This window comes from Caenorhabditis remanei, chromosome II, assembly GCF_010183535.1.
Source record: "Caenorhabditis remanei strain PX506 chromosome II, whole genome shotgun sequence".
In the NCBI taxonomy this organism is placed as follows: Eukaryota; Metazoa; Nematoda; class Chromadorea; order Rhabditida; family Rhabditidae; genus Caenorhabditis; species Caenorhabditis remanei.
The window spans coordinates 680,502-707,577 of record NC_071329.1 but is presented as its reverse complement, the minus strand read 5'-3'; the positions used below and the strand labels follow the sequence as shown (position 1 = coordinate 707,577).

The following is a 27,076-nucleotide window of genomic DNA, read 5'->3' as shown; positions in this document are numbered from 1 at the left end:
CAAATAATTTAAAAAAAATTGGCTTTATCTAAGGTTATATAAAAGATAGGAACAATTAAAAGAATATACGTTTTAAAGACAAATTCGATTATCTCATTATACATATAAGAACCCGCAATTTGAAAATTTACAATTTTCGAGCTATTTTTTTGTGTTATTGAGCATTTTGAGACAGAAAAGTTCTTAGATTTCCCAAAACTATGAAAATGTATAGATTCTAGCGATTTTTTTCGCTATAGCTCGATAACTGAACATTTTCAAATTGGCGGGTTCTTATATTACACTATAATAATAAGTACATAATTTTTATAATGATACAGGACAGATATAAATGCAATGGGCTTTAAAATATATGTTGATGAGCTCTCAGTCCGGTTTTTTTGGTGCGAAACCACGCAGTATAAATTGCCATTGCAGCAATTCTTGAAGTTTTGCGTTGGGCTTTTCCATTGATATAATATACTTGGTCTTCTTCCAGTAAGTTGAGCACCTCTTGAAGTTTTGCAGTTATTTCTTGGGCAACATTCTCGTCTTTTCCGGCCAACTCGTCTTCCAACTTTTTCTTTTGCATCAAATTTCTCATTATTCTGGGTTCAGTCTTCCCTCTATAGTCAGCAAATGGGAACAGCTGAATTGTGTGACCAAAGGCAGCAACTTTTAGATATGGTAGATCGCGATTTTCCATGTTTTCGGCGCCACTGAAATATACATTTTCAGAGGAAACTGAACATTTTGTAGATCACTCACATAAAAGTAAAACTGAGATTTTTCTTTTTTTTCCAGTCAATATTCAAAGTCACTAAACCATCCAGAACTTTCTCCATATCCAACTCATTATTGCAACATTTGAAGAATTTGAACATGTCGTGCTCACTGTTCTGCCACTTTTTCAGTAGAAGACTCAATTCTTCCGACATGAAATTTGTTGAGCGAAGAATGATAGACGGCTTGTGTTGGACGGCTAGCAAGTCGTCGATTTGAAGCCACGTAGCGTCTTCATACTCGATAGAAGCGAATTTGAGGGCCTGGAAACAGTTGCTTTGCTCACAATAATGAAAATGTGCTCTAATTTTACAATAGCTCTTTCTCCGCTTAACTCGTATAACACTGTGTTCTTCTAAACTGAGATTCCGTAAAACATCTAAAAGAGGTGCTGCCAATTTTACGCAGTATATCTCAGTTCCCAACAGAAATATCAAAACGTTGACAACAGACAAAATGTAGCTGAATACTTATAAATTATTTCTTCAGTTGGAAAAAAGTTGATAGCTATCGAGGCAGGTGAGATATTGTGCACCAAACTCTTGCTACTGGGGACACCTCTATTACATTACAAGATTTACGATATGTGTGTTATAGGACGAGGAGTACACCAGTCTATTTTATTTTATATTGAAAGTTCATGAAATTTTGAAAATTTTAAACTATATATCAACGTCATAGGTCAAAATTCCAAAAGTTATGGATTTTCGAAAATTTTCGAAAATCTCAAAATCATGTTTTGGGTTGTAACTTGCTGTTTTGGAGGGATTGAGAGTTAGGACTTATACTTTTGAAATCAACAAATTGTAGGCTTTCAAAAAAATATAATCATGATATAGTTTGGCTGAAATTAATTTTCTTTAAATTACATTTTTTCCCGATTCCAAACTCCTTTTTTTTCCAGAAATCTGAAACGTGTTTTATATTGTTGAACTTACATTTACATGCTTATAACCCAATGGGAAAATAATGTTCTTGAACGCAAAAGCCTTTTTCAAATTGTCCATTTCCATGATTTTATCCAAATCCTCGGTCTTCAATTCTCCTCCGATGATATTCACTTTCTTCCAGGTCTTATTTTTCAGAGCGTTCATGACGTCTTGGTCCTTCAAGTCACTTGAATGCAAGGTTAGAGAAAAAAAGATTTTCGGGAACTTCGCTTGAACTTGATCTACCAATTCAAAGATTTTGAAGTTTTCACTGTTGGTAGATGCGAATGGGTTAAAAAACCATGAGGACTCTTTCTTACTCCTGAAATTATAATTTTATTGTCAAAAACATGGTGGGAAACCTCTACCAATCAATAATCTCACTCTTTGAGACTTTCAGCATCGTCGGATTTTCAATCACAGCGGATTCATCCGTGAAGTTAACTTCGAAGTGGTCATCTGCCAGTGCCGCTGTTCTTAGACGCTTGTTCCTCCCCTTAGATAGCACAGTTAAAGAGATACTGTAAAGAAAAAACATTATACGGATAAAAAAATAGAAAAAAGTAGCTCACCGCTCAAGAAGATCCTTTTCCGTGACGACATCAGTCTTTGCATCCTCTGGGAGTTGTTCAGTTTTCTCTTCGGTACCCCAGAACGGTATACTTAGATAAGAGAACATTGAGAACCTAAGAAACAGGAACAGGAGATAAACGATGACGGGTCACCCGGACAAACAGGATAACTGAGAAGCCAACTGGCCGACGGGGAGGGGTCTGAGCTACAGAGGGAACAATATCCGCGCGAGTGTAACGATAGAACACATTAGTCGGCTCTCGACGAACGTACAGCTCCGGGTCAGCAACTGTTGCACTTTTAGTTTATTACTCCAAGAGCTTTGATTCTGGGAAGATAGAATGTCCTTGCTCAATTTGAATCTCAGACGTCGGGCGGTGTAATCAGGTCACAGTGGGCATTGTTTGCGCGTCAATTGTCGGCAGATGCGGCACAATAGGTGCCAATTACAGTGCTTGCCAAAAATATATCATATTTTGACTTTTTTAGTTGAAATTACAGATAAAACATAGACCTAAAGTACTAGGGGGGGGGGGATGTGAAACTTGCAGTTTTTAGTTGAAAATGATCAACTTTGTGAGTGTGAGACGACCTCCTTGATTATCTCACAATATCAATTGTTTATGGAGTGTGTAGATCGCAGATATAGCTTTATTTTTTACAGAATTTTTAACAGAATTTTTGTACGGACACATACTAGAAAGTTATCAATCGTCAAAGAAATTTCACGGTCATTAAATACGACAGCTTGAAAGTCGCATAATTTTGCACGGAAATGGGTCGATTTGAGAGAGGAATTACTTTGTCGATACGTACCTTGGTAGGGAGCGTCCGTACAAGTTGTCAACTACAAAAATGGAGATCTATGTGTAATCTGTATGATTCAATAAAAATCTACTTGATGGGACAATCAGCATTACCGTGACATAGTGTCAAAGTTGACCATTTTCAACTGAAAAAAACCAAATATGATATATTTTTTGGCCGGTACTGAACGTTCCACTTGTCGTGTTAAACCAGAACGGATAGTACTGATGTTTCCACATGTTTCCACCATTCAATTGAAAAGGAATCGGAAGAAGTTTCTGCTCGCGATAGGGTGTGTTCTGACATTTATCAGTGCTGGAGTATGGCACTAGTAAGCTCCCCCCTAAAAGTATCTGACGAAAAGCTAATTGAATCGGTTCAAAACTCCTTTACCAGAAGACTGTACAGTAGGCACACGAGCAAATACTTAAGACCAAACGACCCGGGCTACAAAACCTCTATATAGCGCAACCAACTCTACGGGCTCTCTTCTCTGAAAGACAGGCGCCTGCAAATAGATAAAAAAAAACTCATCGAAAATATGATGAGTGGCAAAATAGATCTCAATACAGCCGATTTCTTCACACTATCACAAAACAATCGCACGCGCGCGAAGACTAGATTCGTTTGGAAGCGACCCAAAAACAAACTGCGAAGGAAATTCTTTTTCAACCGTACTCTAACTTATTTGACGCAACTTAAAAGCACATCCAATGCACCTCAACGAAACCTCGTTTAAATGCATCCAATATAATTTAACTCGCCCTCACAATATTATGTTACCCTCCCTGCCTACGTGTTATTTATGTATTATGTGTACTGGTTCTAATTTATTTTCACGACTGATAAGTCGTAATAAACAATTACAATTACAATTATCGGCATTGTAAAATGTTTTGCTTTCAGCCAACTATCAAAATACCGTAAAAACTGTATTATAACGGAACCCCATCTATCAAAATTGGTGAATATGATTATCCTGGTGTTTTTTCTTGGTTCTGATTACATTAAGGATGTTCGGAAATTGTGAAATTCTTTTCGCACAACCGATATCCAGGTTAGAAGATATTGTTGAATAGCCTATGTTTCTCCTTTTAACTCCCAAATTTCGAGACTTATAATTTCAGAATGTTCGCCATGGGGAATATCAACAGGAAAACCCCACGTTTCCTTTTCAAAATCTTCCACGTCTTGCGATGAATAAAGTAATCCAAATGCGCGACAGATGTTGACCCCCCAGTTGTCCGTTCTCGGCCCGTCGAGAACCGACTAAAAGAGCTGTCTGTGTTCTATCGTTCCTCTCACGCGGATATTGTTCCCTCTATAGCTAAGACCACTCCCCGTCGGTCAGTTGGCTCACCATTTTTCCCTTTCCCCCCGTCTTCGTTTGTCTTCTGTTACTAGGCTCTCAATGTTCTCTTTTCTAAGTATACCGTTCTGGGGAAACGAAGAGAAAACTGAATTTCCTCTTCCACAACTCCCAGACAATGCAATTACCAATGTCGTCACGCAAATGGATCTTCTGGAGCAGTGAGTTACTTTTTCTATTTTTTTAATCCGTTCCACTGAAATGTTTTCAGTATCTCTTTATCTGTGCTATCTAAGAAAATGAACGAGTGTGTAAAAACATCGGTAGCTACAGAAGACCACTTTGAAGTTAATTTCACGGATGAATCTGCTGTGATTGAGATTCCGAACAAGCTGAAAGTCTCAAAGAGTGAGATTATTGATTGGTAGGTTTTTCTCCATATTTTCTTACAATAAAATTATAATTTCAGGAATAAGAAAGAGTCCTCTTGGTTTTTTAACCCATTCGCATCCACCGAAAGCTTCATATCGACAACCATTAAATTGGTAGATCAAATTGAAGCGACCTTCCCGAAAATCGTTTTCTCTCTAACCTTGCATTCAAGTGACTTGAAGGACCAGGACGTCATGGATGCTCTGAAAAATAAGACCTGGAAGAAAGTGAATATCATCGGAGGGGAACTGAAGACCGAGGATTTGGATGAAATCATGGAAATGGACAATTTGGAAAAGGCTTTTGCATTCAAGAACATTGTTTTTCCATTGGGTTATAAGCATGTGAATGTGAGTTTAACAAAACGCGCTTCAATCACACCTATCGTAAAACCTCTAATAGGAGATGTCCCCAGTAGCAAGAGTTTGGTGCACAATATCTTACCTGCCTCGATAGCTATCAAATTTTTTCTAACTGAAGAAAAATTTTATAAGTATTCAGCTACATTTTGTCTGTTGTCAACTTTTTGATATTTCCTTTGAGAACTGAGATATACTGCATTATATAGGCTATGCTGGGAGCTCCTCTTTTAGAGGTTTTACGGTATCTCAGTTTAGAAGAACGCATATATAGAAGAACGAGTTTTATGCAAGTTTAGCGGAAAATATTCTAAATGTGTTTTTGTAAACAATAGAGCACATTTTCATTATTGTGAGCAGAGCAACTGTTTTCAGGCCCTCAAATTTGCTTCTATCGAGTATGAAGACGCTACGTGGCTTCAAATGGACGACTTGCTAGCCGTCCAACACAAGCCGTCTATCATTCTTGGCTCAACAAATTTCAAGTCGGAAGAATTGAGCCTTCTACTGAAAAAGTGGCAAAGCAGTGAGCACGACATGTTCAAATTCTTCAAATGTTGCAATAATGAATTGGATATGGAGAAAGTTTTGGATGGTTCAGTGACTTTGAATATTGACTGGAAATATAAACATCTCACAAGGGAACCCCAAGACCATGCAAATGCTTTTTTGGCTGAAACTTTCAGGATAGGTTTAGAATGGTCTGAAAAGACGTTCCTGAGATTTTTGAAATCCGCCCGACACTTTCAGCCGAGTTATGAGCTCTCAGAGTTTGGCTCAGATTTAACACAGGAAACCTCATTTTCTCACTCTGAGAAAGTTCCCAAAATATGCCTGTCCTCTAGCTGCCACGTTTTCATCTGGCCGGTTGGCCGAGGGGACACAGGTAGTTGGCGTGCGGACCGCATGCGGATTCAGTCCCATTTTTCGTCCATATAGAGTCCGCAGCGGAAATTTGGTCCGCTGCGGACTGTATATGGACGCAGTGTGGACTTCGGGAAAAGAGGTGGAAGTGGGCGGCAGGCGTCCGCGCGCGGACCGTATATGGGCGCGCTGGCCGCGGCCGCGGCATGCAGCAGCTCTTCCGAAGCTCTCGGACTTCTCTCGGATAATGATAATTTTTTATCATTTACGGAGTTTTTACGTTTCTTTCCCTATTTTTCTAAAGTTTCGCTTTACTTCATGTATTTCTCTATTGAAATTTCTCCTTATTAATTTTTTCGTGAAAAATTCTTGCATTTTACTGTGAATGATAAAACAATTATTGTGTTTTCAGTCAATCCGTTGGCCCCAAAAAGAGAAGAAGCGACGATAGCTGAAATGGAACCAATTCATCGATTTCCTCAAAGGTTTGTGATAATATTCAGCATTTTATATTCAAAATAAGTTTTTTCAGTTAGGAAATTAGATAAAATTGGCCAGAACTACTTTCACAAGCACGACATATGTTTTCGTCCGGAGGGAAGAAACTATTTTCGAAAGTAAGTTAACTGAATAATTATGTTTTATTCAGCAAGTAATTTATTTTTTTCAGAAATACAAAGGGAAAAACGGAAATCAACGACTGGAAATTGCTTCTACGACTATTGGATTTCGATGGATTTCAAGGACACGGCTGGCGGACAAATTTGTAATTTCTAAGTAATTTGTTGTGTCTTCCTTCTTAATTTTATCATTTTTAATGTTCCTTTTATCTTTCTTTTAATAAAATAGTAATTTTATCTCTATTCTTCTTTGTTAAATGACGATCTCAACCGGAAAACGAAGTAGGGAGAGGGCTGGCGGTGCGAGCGACTACGTCGGCGCGCGGACTCAAAACGGACCGTATACGGACCACATACAATCCTCTGCGAATTCGTGCTGAGTCCACGCGCGGCCCATATATCGCCCATATTGCGTCCGTGGCGGACGACCTGTGGATGTGCGCTGGGGTGGTAATCAAAGTGTTGGGGGTTCGTTTCCCCTTTTGGTTTTAATTTTTTTGTTTTTCTTGATAACACTTTTACCACCGTTTTCGACATATTTTGTCTTCTTTTCTTTGTTTTCTAGTTCAAAATATCACAAAAATTCATATTTCGAAGTTTCAAAAAATTTCATTTTTCGACCAAAAAATCAAACCTGGCTAACTATCTGGACGCAAGATGAAGATTTGATGGAAAAATGAAATTTTTTGAAACTTCGAAATATGAATTTTTGTGATATTTTGAACTAGAAGACAAAGAAAAGAAGACAAAATATGTCGAAAACGGTGGTAAAAGTGTTATCAAGAAAAACAAAAAAATTAAAACCAAAAGGGGAAACGAACCCCCAACACTTTGATTACCACCCCAGCGCACATCCCCTCGGCCAACCGGCCAGATGAAAACGTGGCAGCTAGAGGACAGGCATATTTTGGGAACTTTCTCAGAGTGAGAAAATGAGGTTTCCTGTGTTAAATCTGAGCCAAACTTTGAGAGCTCATAACTCGGCTGAAAGTGTCGGGCGGATTTCAAAAATCTCAGGAACGTCTTTTCAGACCATTCTAAACCTATCCTGAAAGTTTCAGCCAAAAAAGCATTTGCATGGTCTTGGGGTTCCCTTGTCAGTTATAATTTTCTGTGAGTACTCTACTAAATGTTCAAGTTTTACTCATAGAGTATATTTCAGTGGCGCCGAAAACATTGGAAATCGCGATCTACCATTTCTAAAGGTTGCTGCCTGTGGTGACATAATTCAGATGTTGTCATTTGCTGACTATGAAGAGTTGGATGAACCTAGAATTATGAAAAATTTGGTGCAAAAGAAAAAGTTGGAAGACGAATTGGCCGGAGAAGACGAGAATGCTGCCCAAAGAGAAGAAATAACTGCTGAACTTCAAGAGGTGCTCAGCTTACTGGAAAATGACCAAGTATATTATATCAATGGAAAAGCTCAACGCAACACATCCAAAATTGCTGCTATGGCGCTTCTGAATGCGTATTTTCACAAACGTAAGGTCGGTGAGAAGAAGTGAAGCATTTCAGACTGTTCACTCGCTTGAAAACTAATTTTGTGGGTAGAAAGTGTATTGAAATGTAGTATCCCTGCAGGTCGAGCTAGCCAGTAGTTCAATTTTTACCTAACTGGTAGTTTTTGCTTAGACGTCCCTTACAAGATCTACACTTTGATATATATTTTTTATCAGCATTTGTTTTAAAGCCAATCACATTTATATCTGTCCTTTATCATTATACTAAAAAATCATGTACTCATTATTATGATCTGTATATAATTGAATGTGTATTTTAAACATATATGCTTTTAATTGATTCTATCTTTCAGATAATACTAAATAAAGTCAATTATTTATTTTTTTGTTGTTAAATTTTTATAATTTGAACGTTCTGCACAGAATGAACCCGTCGATATTATGATAATATAAGAACCCACCAATTTGAAAATGTGCAGTTTTGGAGCTAAATATCAAAAGTTGTTATATGTATAATGAGATAATCAAAGTGTATTTAAAACTTATATTCTTTTAATTGTTCTTATCGTTCGGAAAAACCCGACATAAAATCATTTTTTAGTTGTTAAAATGAATTAAAATTATTTGAACGGTCTAAACAGAATGAACCCGTCTTTCTTCCGAAATTTGTCAAATTTCGGCTCGAGCCAAAAATCTACCAGCCAAAAATCTATCATATTTTGCCTATCTCAGTTGAAAATGCAAAAAAAAGGTGTGTCATAGTAATTCTGATTGTCCCACCCAGTAGGTTTCAATGAAACATGCGGATTAAAAGTAGAGCTTCATTTTTGTAGTTGACCACTTTTTGTACGAACACTTCCTAAAGAGTTACAGTCATTTTTAGATGACAGCTCAAAAATCGGACTATTTTGCGCTAAAATTGGCCCATTTGAGAGAGTGTATGTCGATAACTTGGTAGGGAGTGTCCGCACAAAAAAGTTGTAAACTACAAGAATGGAGTTCTACTCTTGGTCTGTTCGATCCCATAAGACGTTATTTTGTGGGACAGTTAGTTTTACCATGACACACTCTCAGAGTTGGGCATTTTTTACCTGAAAAAGACCAAATATGGTATATTTTTGGCCGGTACTGTACATACGATTTTCACCGAGAAAGAATGGTACATGTACATACATAAGATTTTTGTGCTGACAACTGGTCGCTTGGACACTGAGAAATTCTTTTTGCACAAACGAAATCCAGGTAAGATGATACTGTTGAAATGCTCTTTGTTACCCTTCCTAGTATTTCCTAGTACACTCTCATAGTTCGGCATTTTTACCTGAAAAAGGCCAAATATGATATATTTTTGGCCGGTACTGTATGTAGAAGATGTTAACCGGATCGACCCGAAATTTGACAACTTTTGGTCAGTACTGTAAATACGATTTTTACTGAGAAAGAATGGTACATGTACATACATAAGATTCCTGTGGTGACAAGGACACTGAGAAATTCTTTTTGCACAAAATATATCCAGGTAAGATGATACTGTTGAACAGCCTATGTTCTCCTTTACCCTTTTTAGTGGTCTTCAAGAACACCCCGTTGGTGGGAATCGGTGCGGCACCGTTTTCCCTTTCTCCTATGTCCAACAGTTGTTGACCAGAGGCCTCTCCCGCAGGTCAATCAAATAAACGGAGGCTCTGTCACCCTCTTTCTATGAGAAACCCTTGATACATTTTTTCAATTGATTTCCTTTTTCCGTTTCCTATAACTCTCAAGTTTTAAGACTTATAATTTCAGAATGTTCACCTTGTGGCATATTCAGTTGTTCAACAGGAAAGACGCCACGTTTCCTCTTCAAAATCTTCCACATCTTGCGATGAATGAAGTGATCAAACTAATGGATCCTTTGGAGCAGTGAGTTTCAATTTTTGTTTCTGTTTTCATTCATTATTGTGTTTTGCAGGATCTCCCTTGCACTTCTTTCCAAGAAAATGAATACCTACGTGAGGTGCTCAAGACCCCAGATAGCAGACCACTGTGAAGTTAATCTTACGGATGGAAACGCAGTGTTAACGATTCCAGAAGTAATTGAATATTCCAGAAAGCAGATATCTAATTGGTGAGCTAATTTGAATTTTGTTGAAAAAAATGCAACCTACGCTCTATTCCAGGAATAACAAGACATCAATCTTCACCAATTTTTGGCCTGATAATAAGAAAAAGTTAACGTCGAACACAATGAAAATAGTCGAAAAAATCCAAATGGCTTTTCCAAAAATAACATTTTCCCTAACGTTGCATTCGAATGACTTGAAGAATAATGACATCATGGATGCTCTTTTAAATAAGACCTGGAAAAAAGTGACAGTTGACGGAGGTGAACTGAAGGCCGACGATTTGGATAAGATTATGGAAATGGACAATTCAAATAACAATTTTGTATTTAAAAATACAACATTTCCAACAAATTATAGACATAAAAATGTGAGTTTGAAATACATTTTTTTTTTGAAAGATGACGGTCCAAAATATAATTTCAGGCATTCAATTTTGCCTCCATCGCGTATAATGACGCCCAGTGGGTTCAAATCGACGACTTGCTCACTTTAACTGATAATCAGATCGTCAGACTTGGCCAAACAGCATTCGAGCCACAAGATTTGAATTTGCTCCTAAAAACTTGGCAGAGAAGTCCACACGACATGTTCGGAATCCTGACTCTACGCAATAATGAACTAAATTTGGATGAAACTTTCAAAGATTTAGTGACATTGACAGTGGAACACACGTATTTTTATTCTGTGTTGTTGTAAGTTCTATTTTGATATTTTTATTTTGGGCCAGCCCGATTTTTGACAAGACTGCTTAAATTTGTGTTTATTCCAGAAGTGCTGACAACTCCAGTAATAACATAGATCCTCCGATTCTTGCAGTAAATATTAGAGGTCGCATCATCGAGATTACTGCAATTACAAATTACTTCAAGAACCTTGAAGACTGGAATGAGCCTAGAATCTTGAAAATTTGATTCAGAAGAAATCGTTGGAAGATGAGTTGGCCACACTGGACGAAGGGTCTGTTCGAAGAGATGAAATCATCGCAGAAATCGAAAATCTGCTGACACAACTTACAATGGACGAAGTCTATTTTGAAGATGGGAAGGCTAAAATGACAAATCCGGCTACACTATACCTAATAGTACTACATGTTCAAGCTCGGCACGCTTGGAAAGGAGTTTAAGGTTATTGATAAGAAGATGGACCGATGATTTCCAGGAAATGAGAATGTTGAAATTTGCTGGATTTCAATTGCGCTTTCAAATTTTTGCTCAACCGTTGCCCAATAATCCTAAAAGAATTTCTGTAATATTTTATAAAAATCAACGAAAACGCTATTTTAAACTTTTCTGTCTATACTGCATTAACTTGATTTTTTATTTGTAACTTGCTTTGTTTTGTTTAAATAAATGACCACTTTTTGAAGTTATTGAATAGTAGAAAAAAGAGTTTTCTACATCCATTTTCCCCATTCACCGTTTTGCTTTTTCGATACTTTATTCTTTTCCCCAATCAAGTGGTGTTAAAAGCTAGGTCGCATGATTCCAAAGTTTGCTGGGTATGTCAAACAAAAAACTTTTAAAAATTAATCATTTGTGTTTACAATCCTTGAAGAGTTATGAATCAGAAAAACAAATAGAAAACTATCATTCTGAATATAGTTTGCTGCACGTTCTTTGATCATCTTAAAATCTCCACAAAAAAACGATAAAAGATTCAAAAAGTTTAAACAAAAAATTATTCAACAACGACTATCAAGGGCAATAAAACGGTTCCAGCATTACTTTGGTTTTGTTTAGTTATTTGAATACCATTAAATGTTCAATAAGTTTTTATTTATTATTTACACAATTTCTAGTATTTAAAAGACCATCAGTCATGAAAATCAGGGTGGCCCAACAACCCGTTTTGTAGTATCTCAATATATATATTTTTCAGAATGGATCTTGCCATGGATACTAACTCTGACAAAACAATCAACGGAATAGTGGTTGGACAAGTAAGTTTATTGTCTTTTGTCAAGATTCATCATGAACATTTCAGCTGAGTCCCACTCAATTCTTTGTTTGGTGTCAAGAATCCTATCCCGGAAAAGATGGTGTTCTCACTACGAATCCTGAACACCCCGTGCTTCTCGGGGATTGGGTGTCCTTGAAATTTTCGAAAACTCAAGCGGATTTGTACTTTCCTAATCCAAAGAACGCGGATGCACCTCCTTTCAAAACATCGGAGTACTCGGTGATTCCGGATATCTACAGGACTGATGCGGCAATTATCATTCGAGTGACACTTCTTCAAAAGTTGAAAGAAAACCAGGAGGAGATTGATCACTCTGTTTTTGGAAAGATTTAGTGAGTTCAGAATGTAACATTAATTCCCCTATGATTCAACTTTCAGCAACAACAATAAACTTGAATTCGCTGATGGTATGTATTACCTGACAATCAAAAGAATCAAAGTTGAGAATAATCGGGATAGTGAATGGGTTTTGGAAAAAGTTAAAGAAGTTCCTGAAGAGCCACCTGAGGTTGTTGTAACTGGAATTGTTGCCGCGGTAGATAACAAGAACAAGGACTTACTCTATGTCTGGTGTGAAGAGCGTTTGCCGGGACAAGACATCACCATCAAAATGCGTTCAGGCTCTCCAAGCCTTCCACTTGGAACATGGGTGAAAATGAAGGTTCCGAGAGCGAAATTGAACGATTATTATCTTGAGTGTTTGGATTATTCGGAAATTCCACCCTTTTTACCCGACTGAGTTGACAGGAAAGAATGGGACAACTCTAAAGTTGAAGTTGAAACTGAAAATTGATGACCCAGATAAAAAGGAAATTTTCCATCCAATCATTGGGCATATTATGTGAGCTACTGGTGCTAGTTAAACTTTTATATTATTGACTTTTCAGAAATGATGCCATAAGACTTGATCAACCCGGAAAGCATGAACTCACTATCATCCGTGCAAGACCTGATAAGAACAATCAAATTGAAAGCGTATGGTACTTGCGGGATGCGGAATTAATAATGGTTGGAAAGGCATGGCTCCCTCTTCCCGTCACAGGTTCACCACCACAACCTATAAACCTCAATTTTAAATTTAAATTTATTGCGACTAAAAGGAAACCATATAGATTCAAAAGACTAGAAACGATCCCTCACGAGACAGTTTCGAGTAGAAAATAGGGATGACATGATACATAGGAAACGGGGAATGAGAATACATATAAAAAGGAGGGTAGACAGACAAGTTGGCAAGGGGGAAGAGATAACCGTAAGAAGGCAAATTAAATGAGAAAAGAATAATATGTATTTAACAAAATGACCAGATGAGATAATTAATTAAAACCGGGTAATGGCAGAGTCAAGAAGATGTTCAAATTGGGAGGGGGAGAGGAAACTACTAACATTGGCAACGATGGCATTCCAGATGGGAAGGATAAAAGAGAAAAAATTGTCGGAGAGGGGGGAGAGATAAATGAGGGTCATGGGTCTTCGTGGAGAACTTGACAGTCTGATAAAGGAATTGAGATTGGGAAAATGAGATGCGCCAGCTATAAATTTATACAGGAGGATATAGCTATGGTGACTAGAATTCTCACTGGCGGTCAATCGGAAGCAATTTATGTTTGGTTATTCGACGAGCAACGGTAGGTAAAAAATATTGCTCGAACAAATACAGTGTTTCATTTCTAGCGAAGGTCGTTTGTTTCTCAATAGCACCGCCGAAAGTCATGGTTTGACTGTTGGGAAAGTTTTCAGTGCTCCATTCATAAAACCCAATCAAAAATGGATGTCATCTGGTCCAGTTTCCCAAATTGAGGATCTCTATCTGACAAGAGTAAATAGAACGGGAGGTATTGATATCCAAGTGAACGCTGAGAATATTCAAAATGCCGACGACGCTCACTCTGGCTACCCGTGGATTCATCATGGTCACTTTGGAGATATTGTGAGTAGTCGTAGAAAATCATTATGGTTTTTTGATTTTTTGAAATTCCAGCTGGATAACCGACATCAACTCCGGAACAGAGAGGCGGGCCAGTGTCGGATGTGGATCAGAAGAGCCTGGGTGGATAGAGAGGATAATCATCAATGGGTTGTTTTGGAGGGAATCGAATAACTTTGAATTTAATTTTTCTGATATTCTATTATCGTTCCATGCATATTTTATCGATATCCAAACATATAAGCTTAGAAGGTTTTTTAACAGGTGAACCATCTTCCCCGTGTTTTTCCTTCTCTTTTTCTCTATTGTTCAAAGGGTCCGTCGGAGTGCAACTTTATTAGAGGGGCAATTCAAATAAAGAGTGCACTTCTATTTTTAGTCGAGGAATTCGCCCGATCTCTGTACCTAACTATCTCTTGAATGTGTTTGTTTTCAACAGTTTTTAATGCCGAATTCATCGAACTTTCACGTAAAAACGGAGACAATCCTGAACTTTTATAGCAAACTACGTTTTTAACAACAAAAATGCGGAAATAGTAATGTGAGAGAACAGTTCGGAGTCAGTTAATGACGGTATTAGAGAAAAGTGTAAATTGCTGGAAGGCAACTGTATTAGAGGGGCACCTCAATTAGAGGGTGCACCTCAAATACAGTTTATACGGTAACTTTTTTATTGGCAGAATTGTGCCTTAAAAGACGGAACAAGCAATGATGTGTCGATGTTTTTGTCACCTATGTTAAACTCAACGAATTACCAAAACTGAAACTGAGCTTTAATTCCTGCACCAAAAGCTGATGAGTTATCAAGTGTACTTTGATGTTGTAATAATTGATGATTAACTATTTTGCCCTTTTCCATTCATTTTTTTCATAAAATTAATGAATCACTCATCATACTTCCCCCGGCTTTATTATACTCTCTAAGGGTTAGTCTTGCTTTTTTCTCATTTCTAGAATACGTTGCTTTTAGAATGTTTTAGAGCAGCCTGTGATATTCTCACGCTTTTGGGAGTTTCGTAACAGGGTTGTTGGTTATTTTGAGCCGTTTTTCTTGTGTTTTCGACTTTTTTTCTCTGACATAATAAACGGAAGTGTATTATATAATTGCGCGGAATTCTAACTATCTTGAGGATTTTTTTATATCCTCTGTTACTATGGAATTGTGTCATAGTTCCGGTAGAGTGCGGTTGTGATAAAAATTCCTATTAGACTTATGAAAATCTGTATCTCTTTCGACGACTGAGGTTTCCAATGCTTCGTCTTCTGAATCTTCAGAATCGGATGCCTCTTGATCTTCACTACAATGAGGTGACATAGGCATGCCGCCCAAGCGTCTGTTCAATTGCCTGTATGTCCAGATAGGCGTTCTCAATGAAGTATGTAAGGTGATAATTTATTTAAACAAAACAAACTCAAGTTACAAAGAAAAACATTTAATTAATATATTACTAAACTTTAACAGAGATTTTGAATATTTTATATAATTGATTTTAAAGGTCAGTGCTGGCTGAACGGTTTGGTTGAACCTCTCTTTGAAGAATGTGCATAAGTGTCTGCCCGTGAAAATAATTATTTTCATTTTCAGGATAAAACCAATAATCTCAAACTCCTCTCTGAGCCCTAAACGTTCTATAATATAATGTTATCATGTACGTTGCAGCCAGTTTTGTCATTTCCGTTTTAGCCTTTCCGTCTTCAAAGTAGATTTGGTCAATTGTAAGTTGTGCCAGCACATTCTCAATTTCTGCGATGATTTCATCTCTTCGAACAGACCCCTCATCCAGTGTGACCAACTCATCTTTCAATGATTTCTTCCGAATCAAAGTTTTCAAGATCCTGGGCTCATCCAACCATTCATCATAGTTATGTGCACTCATTTGAATGTTGCGACCACTGATATTCACTGTAAGATCCGGAAGATCTCTGTGATTATTGGAGTTGTCAGTGCGCCTGGAATATACAAATTTTTGACAAGATAACTCAACAAAACAGGACTTACAAATACACAGAATGATGATGTTTTCGTCTCCAGTCCACTGTCAATGTTACTAAATCTTTGAAAGTTTCCTCCATATTTAGCTCATTAGTATTATTGCGGATAGTCAGAATGTCGAAAATGTCGTGTGGACTTCTATGCCAAGTTTTCAGAAGCAAATTCAAATCTTGTGACTCTAACGCTGTGCGGCCAAGTCTGACGACCTGCTTGTTTGTTACAGTGAGCAAGTCGTCAGTTTGAACCCACAGGGCATCATCATACTCAATGGAGGCGAAATTGAAGGCCTGAAATGATAGCTTGGACTTTCATCTTTTAAAAATTGAAAACTCACATTTTTATGTTTATAGTTTGTTGGAAATTTTGTGTTTTTAAAAACAAAATTTTTATTCGAATTGTCCATGCCCATAATCTTATCCAAATCGTCGGCCTTCAATTCACCTCCGTCAACTGTCACTTTTTTCCAGGTCTTATTTAAAAGAGCATCCATGACGTTTTGGTCCTTCAAGTCATTTGAATGCAACGTTAGGGAAAATGTTATTTTTGGAAAAGCCATTTGGATTTTTTCGACTATTTTCATTGTGTTCGACGTTAACTTTTTCTTATTATCAGGCCAAAAATTGGTGAAGATTGATGTCTTGTTATTCCTGGAATAGAGCGTAGGTTGCATTTTTTTCAACAAAATTCAAATTAGCTCACCAATTAGATATCTGCTTTCTGGAATATTCAATTACTTCTGGAATCGTTAACACTGCATTTCCATCCGTAAAATTAACTTCACAGTGGTCTGCTATCTGGGGTCTTGAAAAACTAACGCATGTATTCATTTTCTTGGAAAGAGGAAACGTTGGGTCTTTCCTATTGAAAAACTGGATATTCCACAAGGAGAACATTCTGAAATTATAAGTCTTAAAACTTGGGAGTTATAAGAAATTGAGAAAAAAGAGATCGATAGATATGCCACAAGACGGCTAACGGTTCCTCATAGAAAGAGGGTGACAGAGCCTCTCCGTTTATTTGATTGACCTGTGGAGAGAGGCGTCTGGTCAACAACTGTTGGACAACGGAGGAAAGGAAAATGGTGCCGCAACGTGTTCCTACCAACGGGGTGTCCTAGCAGACCACTAACAGCATCATCTTACCTGGGTATCGCTTGGCGTTTGTGCAAAACGAATTTCCGAACGTCCGTGCTCAATTTGAATCTCAGATATCGCGCGGTGTGTTTTAACATTATACAATTTTTTAATTCCAACCAACTATGGTAAATGTCAAAATACCGAAAAACTGTAATAGAACGCCAACAAAATTACCACCTTTTGAAATTGTTGAACAGAAAGAAGGAGTTGGAAAAAGAGTTGAAGAGAGAACGTGTAGATCAAGAGGCACCACATTCTGAACATTCAAAAGACAAAGAATCGGAAACCCCAGCCGTATATAGGTTCTCAGAAGTCTAATAGCAGCGATGATTCAGAAAATGTGCGACCAGAATTCTCCTTCCATGACAACAAGCCAGCCACTAATCTGATTACCGAAATACATACTTGCAACCGGGCCGAGTCCGGGCCGTGAGCGGGCCTTTGAATAACTCGCTTTAAAATGAAAATTAGGAGTCGATCAACCTGTCAAATTGTAGATCTCGGTGAGCTCTACTCAAATATATTCTAATTTTCACTGTGAGATTAGTGAGAGCCGCAGTACAATCCATTTAGTGACCGGGCCGTGAACAGCCGGGCCTTGAATCAAGGCCCGGCCACTTAATGGATTGTACTGCGGCTCTCACTAAACGCACAGTGAAAATGAGAATAGATTTGAGTAGAGCTCACCGAGATCTACAATTTGACAGGTTGATCGACTCCTAATTTTCATTTTAAAGCGAGTTATTCAAAGGCCCGCTCACGGCCCGGACTCGGCCCGGTTGCAAGTATGCCGAAATAAATGCTGAGCTGCAATTCTTGCACCAAAAGCTGATGAGTTATCAAGTGTACTTTGATGTTGTAATAATTGATGATTAACTATTTTGCCCTTTTCCATTCATTTTTTAAATAAAATTTATGAATCACTTATCATACTTCCCTCGGCTTTATTATACTCTCTAAGGGTTAGTCTTGCTTTTTTCTCATTTCTAGAATACGTTGCTTTTAGAATGTTTTAGAGCAGCCTGTGATATTCTCACGCTTTTGGGAGTTTCGTAACACGTTTGTTGGTTATTTTGAGCCGTTTTTCTTGTGTTTTTGACTTTTTTTCTCTGACATAATTAACGGAAGTGTGTTAAATACTTGTTCTCAATTCTAACTATCTTAAGGGTTTTCTATATTCTTTTTTTTCTATGAAATTGTGTCATAGTTCCGGTAGAGTGCGGTTGTGATAAAACATTTCAGACATTTCTTCTTTTACATTTATATTGTCCTTGTATGACTGCTGGCCTAGAATCCATACTTGAGTTTTAGGCCAAACATAGTAGCCTTACTGAACGTTGACCTAGTTTTTCTCAAATGCCAGCCCTCGAGGGAAAAAACTAAACAGATATCCGGAATCAGCGTTTTCTCAGCTTTCCAATGATATAAGTCGTGGGCCATAAATTCGCAGTCACTTGGTCACCTTCCCTAGACAGTAATTTTATTCGGAAGAGTGAAAAAAAGCTCCAGAGCAGGAAGAGGCGAGCGATTCTGTAATCATCGTATTCAGAATGGTCGAAACTACCTATGAACCAATTTTTAGCAAATTCTCGAACAAGAAGTCCCGAAAAAACGTTTCTAGACATTTTGTTGGCTAAAATAGAAAAAATTCCAGTATAATACAGTTTTTACGGTAGCAAAAGCGCATCTAATAAAAAAACACCGTATGGCAAAAAAACCTGTCTATCTATACGTATGCATCTAAATCCTCCTCTTCCTCATCGCCCCTCAATTACCGGACCACCGCACACATATGTTCGCTTGTTGGGGCCAACCACTGGACCACCCGTACAAAACATAACACAGAGCGAAGAAACCCAGAGGAAAGGTCTTCCTCACTTTTCACCGGACCATTTATCGACAAAAACTGAACATATATTTCGAATCAGCGTTTTCTCAGGTTTTCACTGATATAGGTGACGTTTGACAACTCCACACTGACTTCATGACCTATTAGAAACAACTCTGCGCTCCACCAGATCTTTTGGAGCCTCTAACAAAATGTTCCTTGATTTCGGTAGAGCGCGATTGCGAAACCGTCGTTGGGAAAATCTCACCCAGAATCCCTGACTAACACTCATCGATTCCTCCTGTTTTGGTTCCTTGTTTTATTATTCTCAAAGTATTCCCAAATCACTCCTCGTTCTTGTTATCGTCAATAAGCCATCAATTAATACACACCTCTTCACTCATATGCCACAAAATTATGGGGGCTCGGCTCTCTGAGGAGCGAAATCACAAGATTTTTCTCCACTCTTCTTTCCGTTTTGTCTCACAAACAAATTAACGTCACCGATCGTTTTGGAGAGCTCATCGAGTACCAGTTCTCGGCGTCTCTAATCACTCCAGTACTCTCTTTAACAATTATATTCCCCAACTGGGCATTGGCGACGTCTACACGTCGTCTCGAAGCGAATTTTAATCATTTTAATTTCTAGAAGCTCACGTTTCTTTCATTTTCTCTTTAATCTGAACCGTATAAATCTGTTACAGTGAAAGAAATGGCTCCTGGCTACAGTCGCCTTGTTTACGACAGCAACACGACGCTGGTTGTGTCCAGTGAGAGAGAGTGAGTTTTTGAGTTTTTCTTGTAGAAGAGGGAGCCTAAGAAAGGTTTATGAGATCTAGGCTGGAAATCGACTGAAAGTTTGAACTTTCCATAATTTTTAACCCGAAGATTGATTTTTTTGACTCGAAAATTATAGAAAATCCAATTCTTATAGTCAGCTAACAGATTTGGAAATTATTCGAAAAAAGTTGAAAATTGTCAGATTTTCAGAAGTGAAAAGCGCACTCATTTGCCGCGTTTTCAGACAAACAAATCGCGTTAAATCTACGTCAGATACATTTTAGAGTCAAATTTTTGTGACTTCCAACAGATAAAATAGAAAGGTTGCAAATTGAGAAGCGAGCAAAGTAGGCAGAGTAGGCACCCTTGCCGTTTGACTAATTATTATACGTCAATGTGACAAAATGACAACGCAGGAGACAGGCAGATTACCAAAATCACTGAATGATAATAGAGGTTGTCAAGAGGCAGCATGATTAGAACTAAACCCATACATCCTTTGAACAACAACGAAAAATGAGCTGACAACTTGTTAAATTAGCAAAACGTCAGACTGAAAATTCAGCCACAAGATACAATACCGAATTCACGTCAATTTGCAAAAATGATTAGATCAAGAAAAGAACCAAGCATGATTAACACAATTTATATAAGATCTCACTCATGACTATCTGACAATCCGGACAATCGACAAACTAACAAATGACAGTGACGATTGCAGCTTGTATGCTCCGGTAGACTTAGTTACAACTTTGTACCGTTTAAAATTCAAAAAAAGAACACGTGAGCAAGCTCAAAAGTTATAAAATATGTTGTCGAGTACGAGAATATTAGTTGCAGGTTTGCAATTTGTTGATTCTCCTATCGTCATCATGTTTCCAACTTCATTAAACGTTTATTTTGCTGATTAATGTTTAAAAAAGTTAGTTTTACTTGTTATTGCCACTTTGTAAGTGTTTCCTTACCAGGGAAGGTCGTGGGTCAGTTTGGAGTTTTGTAACGTGACTGGTATCATTAAAATGCTATGAAAACGCTGATTTCAAATGAATACTCAGTTTTCGCCCTCTAGGCCTGATATTCGAGAGAAACAAAGTAAAAGTGTGGAAAAATTGTAATAATTTATCATTTTTCAGAACTTGTTTTTCTCATGTACCAGGTCTTGAGCACAAAAACTGAGTATATATTAGGAATCTGCGTTTCTTCAGCTTTCCAATAATGTAGGTCATGCCCCATATCTCCACGCCGACTCCATGACCTTTCCTAGTTAGGTGGCGGAACTCTCCCCTCCACCGAAACTCTTTGAATATGTATCTTTTGGAGTTCCTATTACAATTTCCTTAGTTTCGGTAGAGCGCAATTGCCACCCCCGTCGTTGGGAAGATCTCTGACTAACACCTAACAACTCCTCCTTTTTTTGTTCCTTGTTTTATTATTCTCAAAGTATTCCCAAATCACTCCTCGTTCTTGTTATCGTCAATAAACCATCAATTAATACACACCTCCTCACTCATATGCCACAAAATTATGGGGGCTCGGCTCTCTGAGGAGCGAAATCACAAGATCTTACAAAAAATACAATAACAAGTAAAAATAAACTTTTAAAGCATGCAAAACAAATGTTTAATGAACTTAAAAAAACATGATGACGAATTGAAGAATTTGCTAATCTGCAATTAATATTCTTGAACTCGAAAACATATTTTATAATTCTCGTTTTGCAAGTAATGAACTCAGTCGTCTAATTAATAACAGTTGTGATATCATGCGGAATTTCAAAAAATCAAGATCTCTCCTACTTCCGACCACTCTATTCGCTGAACTGCTTGTCTATCTTGTTGCCTGATAGCCAATTAGTCATAATGCCCCTTGGAAGTTGGTCTTGATTTTTTTAAACTTTTGAAAAAGGTTTTGGTTATCTTTCGATGTGTCTATGCATCCATTTGTCTTCATTTCAAATATTATGAAATTCCAGTTCACGACAACAACGTCAACCAAACATATTCGTCAGAGCTGCTGTTGTATTCATGGGATTCTTCGAGAAGTGAGTTGTCTGTTTGTCTGTCTGTTTATCCAGAAAACATTTTCCAGACGACACAATGCCGTCGAGCAATCGCCCAGTCCGATTCTCGAGTTGGTCTCCGCGTGTTTCAATGGGCTGTTCAAGATGTAAGCAATTTTAAACTAAATTTTTCAAAATGTATATATTTTTATTTAGACGGATCTACGAGCCGCTGAACCTTGTCTCCACCAATCGCCTCCTTGAACACAAATGGGAGAAATTCAGTTTGTGTGGAGGAAAAGTGAAAGAGGCCGAATTGCAATGTCTAATGAACATTGCCGGACCGGAAGCCAGTTTTGAAGTCATCCGATGCAAGATTCCAGAGAAATTCCGGCACGAGAAGGTAGGGGACATCCGTACAGACAGATACACTTACACAATTTTTTTTATAGGCCTTCTCCTTCAAATCAATCATCTATGATGATGCCCATTGGATCCAAATCGAGGATCTCTTCAATCTCCAAAACGCCGATGTCGTCAAAATTGGCGACAACAACGACTTCACAAACTCGGAATACAACATGCTAATTGAGCATTGGATCTCCCATGAGGAGGACATGTTCAAGAAGTTGGAGATTGGAAGAAAGAGGACTGGAGCGTTGCACATCGACTGGGTCCTCGAGGACGTCGTCTTTTTAGAGGTGGATGGAGGAATCGGAATGGGAGAAGATGAGGAAACGATGTATTGCTTGTGAGTTGAGGGATGGAGTAATGAGGCTTTGATATACGTAGAAAAATTTCGAGATCTCGTCATGGGGCATTACTTAGTCAATTTTAATTATGCTGGGTTTGTTGTGATGCCCAACATCAGATTTCCATTTGCATAGTTCGTTTATTAATTTTATCTGCGAGCTGTTACAAGAGAGTTATGCGTTTTCATAGGCACATAGAATTCTGGTTATCAGTTTTCAGCGAAGTCATTGTAAAAGGACTTTGTTTTTTTTGTAGTCCCAACCTCATTTACATACAGAAGGTTGTAAACATTGGCAGTTTTCAGTAGACATTTTGTAACTTTGAGAGAGTGTCATGGTTATACTGCTTCTCTCATTAAGTAGATGTTTAATGAATCATATAAAATAAAAGTGGAGCTCCCTTTTTGTGGTTGACAACTTTTTTGTACGGTCACTCCCTAGGGAGTTATGGCCATTTTAAGAAGGCAGCTCAAAACTGAAATGGTACAATTTGAGTTAGAAATTACTTTGTCGATACGCAACTTACTAGGGAGTGTCCGTGAGTTGTGGGACGTGTGACGTACTTTAAGATTTCTGTACTCAAAATGTTCTCTGTTTCCAGCCTCGCCAAAAACACCACCAACCGCACTCAAACGGTCGCCTGTGTCTACTGGAAGAACAACACCTTCCACATGCAAACGTTCACACCACAAGAATTCGGCAGAGAGGAAGAATACAGTATTCTCAAGTATCTCAACGAGCAGGAGAATCTGAATCTCATCTCCGAGCTCAAGCAAATCAAACAGCATCAGGCGGAGTTCATGACTACTGATAGTGAGGAGCTCGTCGAGATTTTCGACAAAAAATGTCAAATCGTGCAGAAGATCGACGAGTTGCAGGACAATGGAATTCCAGAAAACTCATTTTAATCTGCTAATTGCGTTCCACCAAACTTTGTCTCTTCTTGTTTTTTAATGTTTCGATGGAGCGAGCTCTCCACAATATTTTGATCTCACTACAGTACCGCTCATAATGTTATCAACTTTGGCTGTTTTCAGTGGAAAATGACCCATGGCAGTCATCTGATTGTCCGACAAATTTTATTTTGTATGGGTTGGACAGAGCAAAAAGAGCACATCATTTTTGTAGTTGATCATTTCTTTGTAGGAACTTAACTTGGAAAGTTACAGGTTGTCAAAGCCATTTTTTTCTAAAACCGACTAATTTCACTGCAAATTAGCAAAATTTTGGAGCTTTTCATTATGACAATCTGTAACTTTCAAGGAATTGTCCCTACGAAAAAATGGTCAACTACAAAAATTATGTGCTAGTTTTGCTTTGTTCAGCCCGAACAAAATGAAATTTGTCGGACAATCCGGTGACACCGAAATACACTGTCAAAGTTAGTCCTTAAAAAAATAGCCAAAGTTGACAGCGGTACTGTATATATATATATTTTTTTTTTTGATCTCACTATATTTATTTGGATAAAATCGAAAAAGTTAAATTCAATATTTTAAAAAAACCTGGACAATTTCCGTATAGGCCAGTGGAAAGATAAACAAGTGAGTTGGAAATCCGGACGTACAGACACAAAGACCGATAATCACACACAATCAGTGAGCGTCGTACTTATAGTTACGAAACGTCTCGGTTTTATACTGTACCGTTTTTAAGTTGCATAACTTCACAGTTACAAAACACCGTCATTTGCAAAACGTCATAGTTTTGAAACGTCTAAGTTATAAAACCTTATAATTTTGAAACACCGAAATGTTACCCAGTAAAATATCGCAGTTATAAGACGTAACAGTTTTGAAACGTCAGAGACTTGTGGGGTATAAGAAATCGATAACAACCGTGACAGTTTGAGCAAACAGTGGGACGACCACTGGAATGTACTCTGCGTCTCTCGCACCTGCACACTCTTTCATTTCTCTGCGTCATTTCCGCACAATGATATTTCGTCATCTCTGCGCGCTCTCTCACTTTTACACTGTCTCTCGTTTTCGTCGTGTGCTGTCACGCATATTAATTGAATTTTGTTTTTGTTTTATCCATATCATTTTTGCGCATCCTTAGCATCAACAAACGGTAAAGTGCATCAGAATCAGCGTGTTTTGTTGTACCTTTAGGCTTAGTTTCAGCCCCATTAACACTATAGTGCAGAGTCTCTGAAAATCCCCGATTTTTCGGTGTTTCGGCGAGGAATCTGGCAGGAATTCCCGAGAAATCGGCGCAGGACTAAATTATCTCCTTTTCTCCGGAAAAGTTGTGATTTTCGGCCCAGAGTCGCATTGCTCGCATAGTTTCTGCCACCTCGGTTCGCCCTCGGCTCCCTCGTGCTCATTTCGTCGATTTTCGCTGGAATTTGGACTCGATTTGCTCGGAGACCCCTCGCATCGACCGTCTGCTTGATGTTATCGTGCCTCGCAGCTCGTTGGTTATCATCATGTACCGTTTTTTTTCTTTCATACGACCGTCCAATCAACACGGAAAATTCAGACAATCAAATCAGCGGTCAATCGCAATAAGACGCTGATAACTGTTTTCCGTGTCTATCGCTCATAACTTGTGTATTTCGGATCACGTACTAACTTCAAAAAAGTTGAGTCAGTATCACCGTATGAAGATAATCATCGCGATATGACAAAGTCAACAACAACTTATTTATAGTATTACAACTCTAAAAATGTATCGTTTTCGAGAGAACCACATTGAGTATTGGCGAGTTCAGATGAACCCCCAGCCAACGCTACTTGATGATTCACCGATCACTAATACAAAGTCAACAACTACTAAATTATAGAGACCCAACTCTAAAATTGTACCGTTTTCGAATGAACCAAATTGAGTATTGGCGAGCCAACGCTACTTGATGATTCACCGATCACAACACAAACTAAACAACTACTAACTTATAGTGACCCAACTCTAAAATTGTACCGTTTTCGAATGAACCAAATTGAGTATTGGCGAGCCAACGCTACTTGATGATTCACCGATCACAACACAAACTAAACAACTACTAACTTATAGTGACCCAACTCTAAAATTGTACCGTTTTCGAATGAACCAAATTGAGTATTGGCGAGCCAACGCTACTTGATGATTCACCGATCACAACACAAACTAAACAACTACTAACTTGTAGTGACCCAACTCTAAAATTGTACCGTTTTCGAATGAACCAAATTGAGTATTGGCGAGCCAACGCTACTTGATGATTCACCGATCACAACACAAACTAAACAACTACTAACTTATAGTGACCCAACTCTAAAATTGTACCGTTTTCGAATGAACCAAATTGAGTATTGGCGAGCCAACGCTACTTGATGATTCACCGATCACAACACAAACTAAACAACTACTAACTTATAGTGACCCAACTCTAAAATTGTATCGTTTTCGGAAGAACCAAATTGAGTATTGGCGAGCCAACGCTACTTGATGATTCACCGATCACAACACAAAATCAACAACTACTAACTTATAGTGACCCAACTCTAAAATTGTACCGTTTTCGAATGAACCAAATTGAGTATTGGCGAGCCAACGCTACTTGATGATTCACCGATCACAACACAAACTAAACAACTACTAACTTATAGTGACCCAACTCTAAAATTGTATCGTTTTCGGAAGAACCAAATTGAGTATTGGCGAGCCAACGCTACTTGATGATTCACCGATCACAACACAAAATCAACAACTACTAACTTATAGTGACCCAACTCTAAAATTGTATCGTTTTCGGAAGAACCAAATTGAGTATTGGCGAGCCAACGCTACTTGATGATTCACCGATCACAACACAAAATCAACAACTACTAACTTGTAGTGACCCAACTCTAAAATTGTACCGTTTTCGAATGAACCAAATTGAGTATTGGCGAGCCAACGCTACTTGATGATTCACCGATCACAACACAAAATCAACAACTACTAACTTATAGTGACCCAACTCTAAAATTGTACCGTTTTCGAATGAACCAAATTGAGTATTGGCGAGCCAACGCTACTTGATGATTCACCGATCACAACACAAAATCAACAACTACTAACTTATAGTGACCCAACTCCAAAATTGTACCGGTTTTGAATGAACCAAATTGAGTATTGGCGAGCCAACGCTACTTGATGATTCACCGATCACAACAAAAACTAAACAACTACTAACTTATAGTGACCCAACTCTAAAATTGTATCGTTTTCGAATGAACCAAATTGAGTATTGGCGAGCCAACGCTACTTGATGATTCACCGATCACAACACAAAATCAACAACTACTAACTTATAGTGACCCAACTCTAAAATTGTATCGTTTTCGGAAGAACCAAATTGAGTATTGGCGAGCCAACGCTACTTGATGATTCACCGATCACAACACAAAATCAACAACTACTAACTTATAGTGACCCAACTCTAAAATTGTATCGTTTTCGGAAGAACCAAATTGAGTATTGGCGAGCCAACGCTACTTGATGATTCACCGA

General features: G+C 38.1%; 6 protein-coding genes across 6 annotated transcripts; 4 read left to right on the top strand and 2 right to left on the bottom strand.

The window, feature by feature from the left end:
- Positions 1-343: 343 nt before the first annotated feature.
- GCK72_003757 (uncharacterized protein) lies at positions 344-2,370 on the bottom strand (the record flags this gene model as incomplete). The annotated part of the gene is made up of 5 exons (XM_003099095.2): positions 344-698; positions 748-1,025; positions 1,701-2,013; positions 2,060-2,212; positions 2,264-2,370. 5 exons carry the CDS (start codon positions 2,368-2,370, stop codon positions 344-346), a joined length of 1,206 nt encoding a protein of 401 aa, XP_003099143.2.
- A 2,112-nt stretch (positions 2,371-4,482) lies between these two features.
- Positions 4,483-8,163, top strand: GCK72_003756 (uncharacterized protein; the record flags this gene model as incomplete). Its single annotated transcript, XM_053724220.1, has 7 exons — positions 4,483-4,601; positions 4,652-4,804; positions 4,850-5,162; positions 5,547-5,697; positions 6,448-6,520; positions 6,706-6,801; positions 7,818-8,163. The coding sequence occupies 7 exons, from the start codon at positions 4,483-4,485 to the stop codon at positions 8,161-8,163; spliced, it is 1,251 nt and encodes a 416-aa protein (XP_053588414.1).
- A 1,741-nt stretch (positions 8,164-9,904) lies between these two features.
- On the top strand, positions 9,905-11,346 carry GCK72_003755 (uncharacterized protein; the record flags this gene model as incomplete). The annotated part of the gene is made up of 6 exons (XM_053724219.1): positions 9,905-10,020; positions 10,070-10,225; positions 10,278-10,590; positions 10,647-10,915; positions 10,993-11,038; positions 11,140-11,346. 6 exons carry the CDS (start codon positions 9,905-9,907, stop codon positions 11,344-11,346), a joined length of 1,107 nt encoding a protein of 368 aa, XP_053588413.1.
- Positions 11,347-12,102: 756 nt separating this feature from the next.
- Positions 12,103-14,283, top strand: GCK72_003754 (uncharacterized protein; the record flags this gene model as incomplete). The annotated part of the gene is made up of 8 exons (XM_053724218.1): positions 12,103-12,162; positions 12,207-12,514; positions 12,561-12,843; positions 12,953-13,023; positions 13,070-13,190; positions 13,731-13,810; positions 13,857-14,112; positions 14,164-14,283. The coding sequence occupies 8 exons, from the start codon at positions 12,103-12,105 to the stop codon at positions 14,281-14,283; spliced, it is 1,299 nt and encodes a 432-aa protein (XP_053588412.1).
- A 1,427-nt stretch (positions 14,284-15,710) lies between these two features.
- GCK72_003753 (uncharacterized protein) lies at positions 15,711-16,592 on the bottom strand (the record flags this gene model as incomplete). Its single annotated transcript, XM_003099117.2, has 3 exons — positions 15,711-16,059; positions 16,109-16,389; positions 16,437-16,592. The coding sequence occupies 3 exons, from the start codon at positions 16,590-16,592 to the stop codon at positions 15,711-15,713; spliced, it is 786 nt and encodes a 261-aa protein (XP_003099165.2).
- A 5,278-nt stretch (positions 16,593-21,870) lies between these two features.
- Positions 21,871-23,505, top strand: GCK72_003752 (uncharacterized protein; the record flags this gene model as incomplete). Its single annotated transcript, XM_003099097.2, has 5 exons — positions 21,871-21,887; positions 21,935-22,012; positions 22,062-22,248; positions 22,298-22,596; positions 23,199-23,505. 5 exons carry the CDS (start codon positions 21,871-21,873, stop codon positions 23,503-23,505), a joined length of 888 nt encoding a protein of 295 aa, XP_003099145.2.
- Positions 23,506-27,076: the final 3,571 nt, after the last annotated feature.